Source organism: Lolium perenne, chromosome 7 (genome assembly GCF_019359855.2).
Source record: "Lolium perenne isolate Kyuss_39 chromosome 7, Kyuss_2.0, whole genome shotgun sequence".
Taxonomy (NCBI): domain Eukaryota; kingdom Viridiplantae; phylum Streptophyta; class Magnoliopsida; order Poales; family Poaceae; genus Lolium; species Lolium perenne.
Window position 1 is genome coordinate 16,075,045 of NC_067250.2, and position 10,786 is coordinate 16,085,830.

The window sequence follows — 10,786 nt, forward strand, 5'->3', positions numbered from 1 at the left end:
GCCAGTACGGATCGTCGTAAGCCCTGACGGCCTGTCCGGCGCGAGGCACTATTGCTCTACAGTGCCCCGCGTATCACGGAAGATGGAGTCAGCGTGGACTTTGGGAACCCGGATCACCTACCCGGTTCCTTCCAGTGCAAGACTCGCCAGCCTCGAGTCGGTCTGAGGTACAAACCCCAGTCGGATATGGCTTGTAGAAGCCGGCCCAACTACAGCATTGGTGGCCGTAGCCAGGCCGACTAGGACCTAGAGCCAGCCGGCTTCCAGACCAGCCGGCCACGGCGCCAGCCGGCTGCTCCTCAGCCGGCCTTTGCCGCGAGCCGGCCAGTGGCCAGCCGGCTGCTCCGCGTCCATTGCCCTATCCGGGGTCTTCCCCGACATTAGCCCCGAAGGCCGGCAAGGTCCTGCGTTTAGAAGGACCTAGGCAGGTTTTCCTGGCTTCTCGAGTATATTAGACGGCACTTGGAGGGGCCGACTGAGAATTTCCATTCAGCCGGCTGCGCCCTCATCCGGCTCGTTCCTGCCGGCTGCTTCTAGCCGGCCGCTTTTTACACTTGTGCAGTTTTTTGCTTTCTCGCGAGATCTGATGGCGCCTCCGCCTTGCTGATGAATTTTGGCTTGAGTGGAACTTTTGGTCCGGCTCCGGCTTGCGGCGCGCCGGAGCCTCCGCCGCCTCGGGTCCTGCGCCCGACTTGACCGGTCTGACGCCTGGCCCGGTGGTCGGTTCGTCTGGTCACATCAATGCTCCCCCGGATCCGGTGCGGTAATGGGCGACGTGGTGTGGCCGTTTTCGGTAACCGTCGTGGACGTGGGAGGAGTTACGGCGCGGTTACGGCGCAGTAAATCCGGCGACGTGGGAGGAGTTACGGCCCACGACCGCCACTTGGAGGCCAACCGCCCGCGTCGGGTGGCTATAAATGCCGCGGGGGGGCGCCCCGAGGCGGCCACTTGCCATTTCTTCTTCCTCGCACTCTTGCTCCCATCGCTATCCTCTGCGCGCTCGAGCTCGCTGCTGCTCCGGATGCGCACCCACAAGATCGGGCACATGTCCGGCCGGTTCGATCCGAACCGGACGTCCAAGGCGCCGCTCACCAAGGCCCAGGTGGCCAGCCGGGTGAACCACATCACCAAGGCGAACTTGGCGGAGGACTGGAGCTACGGGCTGGCGCCCTGCGACAGGAACCATCCACCGGCGCGGGTAAGCTTCGAGTCTTTGCCATTTTCCGGCTTGCGGCTGCGAGGCCGACTTCTTTTTTCTTCTGCCGACTTCCGGCTTGTCATATGCTCATGCTTTTCTGTCTTTCTAGGTTTTTGAGCGCCAGAACGCCGAGGACGGCGACCTGGCGACGAAGAGGTGGACGCCGGATCTCGTCGATCCGGCTGACCAAGCCGGCGACCATGCCGGCGACGACGATCTGCCGCAAGCGCCTGATCTAGGCGGCCAGGGGGAGCACAATCCGCCCCCTTCACCAGAGCACCAGGAGGAGGAGGAGGAGCCGGCGACGTCCGGCACGGGGCCAATCCCCGCCGTGCCTCTGCGCTCGAGGCCGCCAAGCACCACGGCGACTTCGGCGCCCAAGGGCACGAAACGAGCCGGCTCCACCGCCGCCTTGGAGGCGAAGGCGAAGAAGCAGCGCCGGCAGCAGCCGAAGAAGGTCCCGGAGCAAGCCGGGTGAGTTCTCTTTCTCTTTTTCTTGTTTGATTCCTTTTCTTTCCTTACTTTTATGCTTATTATCTTTCTGTTTATCCGGCTAGGGCCCCTATCAAGTTTGCCCAGGGCGGCGGCTCCCGGCAAGCTCCGCGCGTTGTGTCCCCGCTTCCGCGCCAGAGGAGGGAGCAGACGCCGCAGCCTTCCTCGCGCGCACCTACGCCGCCGCCGCCTGCGACAGGGGCTTCTTCCTTCGCCGTGCCGTTGGCCTCCGCGCCAGATCGCGGCACGCGGGTCGAGCCAACGCGGCAGCCGACGGCGGACGACATGTTCCCGCGCCGGACGCCTCTTCGCCGCCGGGGCCGGGCGGGGCATGCCGCCTTCAGCCGGGCCGGAGCCGGCGGGGCTGCTCCTAGGACCGGCGCTGGCAGGGCCGCGCCGCTGCGGCCGGAGCCGGCAGCAGGCCCACCGTGGTGGAGTTGGACGAGAGTCCGGAGGGGCGCCCGTGCGCCGGAGACAACTGGGCCGGCTGGGCCATCCGCTGCGCCGGAGCGACGCCGCCGCCTCGGCCGACGAGGGACGAGCCAACCAGGCAGAGCCGGCGAGGGACGAGCCGGCGCGCACGGAGGGCGCCGACTCGCACGCGCTGGTGAGGACGGAGGGCGCAGCGGGCCCGTGCGAGGGCCTTCACGTGGCCAAGGGTGCCCGGCTGGTGGCTGTGCCGTCCGCCTCCGACTCCAGCCGGCTCGGCGGGAACCATGGAGAGGGCATGGCATCGGGCGAACTCTGCGAGGTACTCGGCCGGGAGGGGCAGCTCGGCACGGCGCCCATGAAGATGCTTTTCTCCGGCTATCGGGCCAGCCTCAAGACCAAGGCCGCCGAGACCCTTGCCCAGCCGGGCGACGCCTGGAGGATGCCGAGAAGGTGTGTTTTCTTTTCTTTTGCAATTTTCTTGTTCGTAGCCCTCCGAGACGTGGGCCGGCTGCTGAAGCCGATCCAGTCTTGTCTAAGCAACCGATTCTTTCGGACGGTTGAGGAGCGGCGCACCTTCTTGTACAACCAGGTGGTGACCAGCTACCACAAGGCTAAGATCGAGCGAGCCGGCTTGGCTCGCGAGCTGGAGGCTGTCAAGGGTAAGCTCTATGCTTCTTTCGACTTGATGTCTTGTTTCTTTCTTAATCTTGGTTGGCTGACATTTCTTTCCGGCCGCCTCGCAGCTTGAGGCCGCCAAGGTCCCGCAGCTGGAGTCGGATCTCCGAGCCGCTCGCGCGCAGTGCGCCGAGAGCGAGGAGGCGGGCCGATCTGCCGCAGCCAAGCTCAAGCTGGCTGAGCAGGAGCCGACACGGCTGCGCCTGGCTGGAGAAGAACCACATCACCGAGCTCAACTCCCTCGGGACGGCGGAGAAGGAGAAGGTGGATGATCTGAGCCGGCGGCTGTCGGAGGTGGAGAAGCAGCGGCTTGTCTTTGCAGGAGGAGGTCACCGCCAAGTCCACGAGGCGACGGCTACCGCCAAACGCTGGATCGATGACTTTAGCGCGCTTGATCGCGGCTTGGCGGGTGAGTGCATCTTTATGTTCCTACCCTGTGCCGGCTTTCGGCTGTCGATCGCCGACTTTCGTTGGTAGCCGGCAGCGAAACTTCTGATTTTTCGATATCTCCATCTTCGGGCTGGGGCGATCGGTTCTTGCCGGCTACCGCCGGGCTTTTCTTTTTACTTCGAAATCTCCATTTTCGGGCTGGGGCGATCGGTTCTTGCCGGCTGCCGCCAGCTACTTTAGAGCTTCGGAATCTCCATCTTCGGGCTGGGGGCGATCGGTTCTTGCCGGCTGCCGCTGGCTTACTTTAGGACTTCGAAAATTTGCATTTTTCAGCTTATTTCGGCTTTGATGGCTTCGACATGCTTCTTCTTCTTCAGCGGCCTTCCACGAGACGCGGGAGGCGGCTTTGGCAGCCGTCGGCGCCGCACGTGACTCCGTGGAGGCAGGAGGCGGCGAGGGCAGCTCGGAGTACTTCTCCATGGAGGACCACCGGCGTCCATGGCCGCCCGCATCGAGCCCGTCACCCAGCTCGGCCGGGAGTTGCGAAAGCGGCCGAAGAGCTGGTGCCCATGCTATGGCACTGGGAGGCGGTGCCGCAAGACATCTCCGGCCTCATCTCCGCGATGGAGCGGGCGCCGGACCGCTTCCTCGACCGGAAGGAGTCGGCCACGCGCGCGGTGCCGACATGGCGCTGTCCTTCGTCCTCTCCTGGTACAACGAGGTGGACCTGGGGCAGTGGAGTCCCGGCGAGCCGGCGTGGAGACCAAGCTCCCGGCCGATCTCAAGGCCGCCCGCCTCGCTCGAGCCAGCACCATCGCCGAGTTCGTCGACAAGACCCTCTTCGTCGCGGATCCGAACCCTCCTCCATCCAATGATGAAGAATACATGGATGAGGAGGAGGCGGAAGACGTGCCTGAGGACGACCCGGCAGCCGGCTCCACTGATGCCCCTCCGGCTTAGATTTCTGCTTTTCGGTTGTTCTTTTGCAAGACAATTTATTAAATCCCCGGGATGCCGGGTGCAGATGTAAGACAATATTATCGCCTTTTATTAAGTCACACTTTAGTGTGTTTGTTAATCATTTGTGTGCCGATTTGCTTTCTTTCGACTCGTTCGCTTTTTCCCATCCGCCCCACTCTTTGGCTGTGCCCTTGCCGGTCGTACGTCCGACTTGCGATCCGTCGCCGGATCAAGAGCGGGCCGCTGGGTGAGGCCGACAGTATTTCAGTCGAACGAGCTGAATTCGGCAATCCGGCACTTTATGAAAAGTTGCAAGTCAACTCGCTTTTACTCTTTCCCTTAGTCGTTTTTCGCGTGCCGGCTCCCTAGGCCTTACTCCCGCCAGCCGGACAGCCGGGTTGCGGTCTGTAGCTGGATCGGAAGCCGGCTGTCGGAAACCGGATCACGTTACTGAGCCGGCCGCGTGAGAGGGTTCAAGCCAATTGGCGAAACAAGGTAAAGTACGCGAAAAACTTGTCGGAAACGGCGCTCTTGGCGCAAGCTTTTTCATAACTTGCAAAAGGGATACAAGGGATACATACATTCCTGCTCTCATGTGTAAAATGGGCGGAGTAACCTGACATTCCAGGGACGTTTAGTCTCCTCGTCAGCCTTGTCCGGCTTGTTTTTCTTAGCCTCTTGGGCATCTATGAGATAGTAGGAATCATTGCCTACCGCCTTGCTCACGATGAAGGGACCCTCCCATGGGGATGACAGTTTATGCTGTCCGGCTGTCCTCTGGATCAGCCGGAGCACTAGGTCTCCTTCTCGGAATGCTAAGGGCTGGACCTTCCGGCTGTGATAGCGTCGGAGGATAGCTCTGGTTCTGGGTTGTTGCATCATCGTTCATCTCTCCATCATAATACTCAGTAGTACTATGGGTTCCAGTATCATTTCCCCAACGCCAACCCCTAGAATTCTCGATCGGAGTCTCGGAACGCTGGTTGTTTCCGGATTCCGCTCCGCCTTCGTATCCCCCATAGGAACTATTCAGGTAGTTCCCAGGTGTAGCAGGTGTAGGTTCACGTGCAAGTGGATCAAAGCTGATGTAGTCACCAGCTGAATAAACTGGTGTGTGCACTACATTCTCCATAGGTTCTTTCTCCCTACTCTCCTCCTTGGGTTCGGTAAATTCCTCTAACATCGTATCAATAGCTCCTATCAGATGATGATTCAGCTGAAAGAGTAATGATATGAAGTTACGGCTATTATCCATATATTTTGCCGCTGCTATGGGTTTGCGTTTGGCGTATTTGTAGTGGTTGAGCATGGGATCTTCCTCCTCCTGATTATGAGGAATATGGGAGAACTCGGAATCCATAAGCTCTTTTGTCTTATGTTCCCGTATGTCGGTTATGGCTCTCATAACAGCTATATGGTAGGCTGTGTTGGTTGTCCTAGCTTCTCCAGCTGGCATGACTACGCTCATTCCCAAGGATTCGGGAAGTCGCAGTCCTACTCTGCACTTGGCTAACACCGGTCCATCATAGAACATGTACTTCTTTACTGGAATCTGGGGATCACACCCAAACTCCAGCAACATGGATCGTAGGATATCAGCAAGTCCTCCTTGGTATTCGTTCAGTGTGGAATCCATAACTTTCACGTTTCTTCCCGGTCGTGCACTTGCCATGTTGGCTGTAGAAATAGAAAGAGTATAAGATTAGTGATAATGCATCATAATAGAGATCATAAAGAATTATCGCACTAAAAGATATGATTGTTGTATTCTCAATTGAATATACACCATATTTTTAGAGAATTCTTTACTAATCCTATTTGACTCCTAACGTTTAGTCCCATTTACTAGGTTCCAACCTAAGGTCAAAGCTTTTGCTATAATACCAACCGTGGTGACCCCCGCATACCACCGCATGTTGTAGTATGCCAGTCGTTGATATAACATTCGCGAAGTACCATTCCGCAAATATTACATCCCTCAGAGTAGTACAACAGAACATAGCAAGGTCCATAACTCATTCACATATTATTACAATCATCATACACAAGTCGTCTCGGAGCTCCTCTTGGGTCCTAAGAGGATAACTCCTGGGTTCGAGGTGAACCCAACTTAACTTACAATACCATTGTCTCATTAAACTAAACATTTATTTAATCGAGCAGCTCTGTAGTAAGAGTTTGTGCTGCTCGGCTACTACTACTCCTCCTGATATCCTTAGGCTTGTTCTCCTCCGGAAGCCTCCCCGGATCCGTAGACTATGATGTAGTCTACGCCTTCAACACCTCCTGAGAGGTCTGGTTCCTCGTAGCCGATGATCTCGGCTCCATCATTGCTGTCGTAGTCCTCCTCCTCCGCACGGTTCAGACAATCTAAGCATGGGGTTTAAGAGTGGTATGAGTACGAGCGTACTCAACAAGTTCATTATAGATAAGAGGTGTTTAATGCACTAGCTACGATATTAGACCAGAAAGTCTAATACCAATGCAAGTTTTGATAAACATTTCTTCAATAGATTGCTTTTATTTCAAAGAGCTATGTCCGTCAGCCTTCACCGGTTTACTAGAACTTCATGGAGCTCCTTTCCGGCCGCGTTCGCAGTTCCTCAATCCCGGAACAGGGAGTGACAGGTCACAGTTCTTACACTCTGCAGAGGTGTGTTGCTTTACCCATAAGAGATCTTAACCTTGGTGCCAACCGGGCAGCTTTCCCGTCCACACTTCCTTTGGTGTGAGGCCCGGTATAAGGTCTAGCCAATCATGTTCCTCCGCTACCTCGAACACCCACCCTTTGTTGCATGCGCCGACCCTGGGTCCACGTCGGTCCCATTATTCCCGTAATTTCAGGGTGGACCCCGACCACGACAACAGTTTGGGACTCGTTAACCAAACTCCTTCGCCGGTAGCTGCAACCCATCATAGACCACTTACCGTGGGGAATTAGAATGGGATCCCCACCCCACCGCTTGCCCAACCTGGGTCAAGTGTCTACGGTAAGCGCATCCGTTGATGTACGAGAGGTGGAAACACTTTTGACTACTCCGTCCCACTCCAGATCTTATGGTTAACACGGGTATTACGGCACAAGAATCACTGGCGACATTTGTTGTTTAATCCTAGATGGATATAAACCCTTGCAATGGAACCTCCACCATATCAACACAATCCATGGTTCCATTGCCCACCACATAGTCATATTCATAGTTATGAAAGTAGTGGTTTTGATTTTTATGCAATAGTGATAACCATAATACTTTGCAAGTAATTTGATAGAAATACTCAAATGACATGAGCAAGTGATGAACTTGCCTGAACACTGCAAAGTTCTGCAGTTGGTAGGTATGGACTGACCCTTGTCCTCTTGTTCTGAAAAATAGCATCATTGTCCGATAAGGGCAATGGTTAAAGAAGCAATTATGCATGATTCCATTTTTAGGGTTTGTTCCCCCCTTCCGATGTCGTTAATATTTCATGTAAGAGGTTAATACTAAGAACAATTTGGGGGTACATGAATTAAAGTAAAATACAACCTTGAAATTTTGTCAAGGTGTTTTTGAAGTCCCATTTCATTAATGGACTTATTTTATTATTGAAAATTTTTATGTGTGATTTAAATGATTATTTAAATCCTCAAGTAAAGACTTATTTTTAATTGTCTTCAAAAACTCTCTTTTGTATTTTATTATTATAGAGAATTTTATGCTGATCTATTTTCATATTTTTAATTATTTTTTTAGAGCTTTTATCAATTTTCTATTATTATTCAAAGTTTCAGCATTTTTATTTGTTTGTGAAAAGACAAAAGCACCCCTGGGCCCACCTGTCGGTGCAACCCAGTGGGTTAGGTCGGACCGACCGGCTCGGTCCGGCTCGACCAGCCCCACTCCTCTCTCTTCTCCGCACGCGCGCTCGAACCCTAACCCTAATCTGCTCTGGCGACCTGCGTCGCCTCCGCCGTCGCCGCTCGATTCCGGCGAGGTTCGCCGGACTTGGCCCCCGCCGTGGTGCGTAATCAACGCGCCACACGACGGCGGTCATTCCTATCCGCGTCGATCTGACGCGGACGACCTGCTGCTCTCGGTCTCGTCCCCGTCTGGTGCTAGGGTTACGGGATCCGCTCGATCCCGCCGCTCCTGGCGCTCCTGGTGCTTGGACTCCGCCCTGGCATCGCCGCCGTGGTGCTGGCGGTGCCGTGGTGTCGCCATGGCCAGGCTTGGCTTGGCGCCGCCGCTCTCTGGCGTGTGCCGCCATGGTCGCCATGGCCGCGTCTATCTGCTCGACCAAGGTAGGTGTTCCGCCGCCCCCTTTCACCTGTGTCTCTCTTCTTCTTCCTCCAGTATCCCTGGCCATGGCTTCCCTCCTTGTGGAGGTGCTGGCCTACTTATGTTGGTGCTCTGCTGTGCTTGACTTGCTGCTGCCGCCATAGATCTTAGCTTGCAGTGCTGTGCTGTTCTTGCTCAATTGCTCACTATGCTTCCTAGCTATCTCTGTTTATTGTAATCTTTAGCTGTGATCCTCCTGTGGTTGCTCATGAGCATCCAGTGATGCTCATGGCTTACTGGCATGCTCCTATTCATTTTTATACTGTCCCTAAGGCATACTGTGTGTGCTTAATCTTGTCCCTGGCTTGATTGTGGTGGTTAATCCTTGCATACTTGCAAGTACCAGTGCCTCTGGCTAGTTCATTTTGTTCAGATTCATGATCATGCTCAATTGAATATTACTGTTGGCTTAGCAGTGTGATTCAGTGATGAATTGATATGTACCTTTCTTATATGTTGTGATCCTTTGGTTCATCAAGCCTTTGATGTGCTTCTGGATACAATTATAAAGCCTGATGCTCCTTTCTGTGATGCAATTGTTCAGTTATTTAATTATCTGTTCATGTGTTAATTGCTTGGAATGGATTCTAGCATGCTTGATCAAGTCCTGATGATCTTATGATCATCAGTTGCTTGGTGAATGGCTGCTGTTTCATCCTTGTGTCTAGCTGATGCTCTCCTGATGTCAGTGTAACACAGTGGCTTGTGTTTGCTCAAGCCCCTGCTACTATCTGCAATGATCCATTGGATCATCTGCATGGCCTGGTGCATAGCTTACTTCTCTGTTTCATTTATCTGTGTAGCTTTGATTCATTAAGTAGATAAATGATGTGAACTGCTCTGCAGTGATGATCTCATGGATGGAATAATGAGGCTAAAGGGATGCCAACCACTGGTTGGGTACCCTAGCTCATCCTGAACCCTGGTGGGTGATGATGTGATGCTTTGGTGATCTGTTGAAGTGGCTAGGTAGCTGATGTGACCCTAGCAGGCTTAATCTGCTAGAAATGGTTGCTCCTGCCTCTCTGTGACTTGCAATGGTTGGGTTTGCTTGCTGGAATGGAACAATCGCTCACGGGCTTGATCCAGTATTGGACTTCCAGTGGTCCTTTGATGTTGACAAAGAATATAGACAGGTAATTGTCTATAGTCTGATGGCCTAGCTAGCTGTAGGTGCTTAGTGAGGGGTTTAGGCTAACTATGGTTTCACTCTTAGCTGGATTCCTCTAGTTATGCATGGATTTGCATAACTGTTGTTCCCAAAGGATGTTAACCTATTGGTCTTACCCATCTGTGCTTGCACCAAATGGCTTGGTAGCCAAATGATGACACACACAGGGTAATCTACCCTTTCTGTGCTCCAGTGATGCTTTGTATGCTTAATTATGAGCAAGATATGATCTTGCTCAGGCTTTTGTGTGGTATACCTCACTCCAGCTCCTAGATTTAATTGTTGTTGTAGAGGATTGCTTCTGTGATGCTTTGTTTGCTTGCCCTTCTCCTCCTAGCAAGCTTGAGATCTTGGTTTATTTTCTGGTGATTGTGAATAGATGAGACAGCTCTAGCTGTTCATCTGTTCTTGGTGTTCTTGGCTGTTCTTGGTGTTCTTACCACTGCTGCTGTCGATGGATGAGCAATTGACTAGGGTTTGAGCACTGAAAAGGTTATATATGTTGCTTTCTTGTACTCTCCCTGGTCGACAGCTTGGCTCTGGTCACTTTGGTGACTCACTGATGCTGTGTGTGTGTTGTGTCACATGCACAGGCAGTGCCTGTGTGTTGAGCATGCACACCTGATGTGTGTGCTGCTTGTGTGCCTGTGTGAACCAGATCCTGTGCATCTGGCTTTGGCCTGGATCAGCTCGGCCACATTGAGCTTATCTGCTCATTTTACCTTTCCATTTGATTTTCTAACTTGCCAAGTGGCTTTGCCACTTGGCATAATTTCTCTTTGTTGTGTTTTTGTGCAGGGATCAACAATGGCTCAAAATGGGCTTGGAATTCATCAAGTTCAAGATCAAATGAAGATGATCTTGTAGAACTTAGTTTAGAATCATTAATCTTGTAATTTTTCTTTATTTTGCTATTCTGCCCATTTATGTAATGTGTTGTAATATTCTTTTATTTCACTTATAAATATTGTAATGACATTGTAATGTGTGTGATGATCAATAAAGCTCAAAGTTTTCTCTAATGAGCTTGACTTTAATATTATTGTTTATCTTGATTATTATTGATTATATTCTTAATGAATTTCCTCATTTGAATTATTTAAAGTAATTATTTAATGTTTGAATTTGAAATTCAAATTCAACCTTGGT

General features: G+C 52.8%; 1 protein-coding gene across 1 annotated transcript; it reads left to right on the forward strand.

Annotated features, from left to right (window-relative positions):
• The first annotated feature begins 1,032 nt into the window (after positions 1-1,032).
• Positions 1,033-10,490, forward strand: LOC127316223 (uncharacterized). Its single transcript, XM_071823809.1, has 4 exons — positions 1,033-1,198; positions 1,308-1,672; positions 1,756-1,977; positions 10,436-10,490. The coding sequence occupies exons 1-4, from the start codon at positions 1,046-1,048 to the stop codon at positions 10,488-10,490; spliced, it is 795 nt and encodes a 264-aa protein (XP_071679910.1). The 5' UTR covers positions 1,033-1,045.
• The last annotated feature ends 296 nt before the right edge of the window (positions 10,491-10,786 follow it).

Coding starts and splice junctions, on each gene's coding strand:
- LOC127316223 (XM_071823809.1), top strand. CDS start 1,046: ATGTCCGGCCGGTTCGATCCGAACCGGACGTCCAAGGCGCCGCTCACC. Junction 1,199..1,307: donor GGAACCATCCACCGGCGCGG/GTAAGCTTCGAG, acceptor CTGTCTTTCTAG/GTTTTTGAGCGCCAGAACGC. Junction 1,978..10,435: donor CAGCCGACGGCGGACGACAT/GTTCCCGCGCCG, acceptor GTTTTTGTGCAG/GGATCAACAATGGCTCAAAA.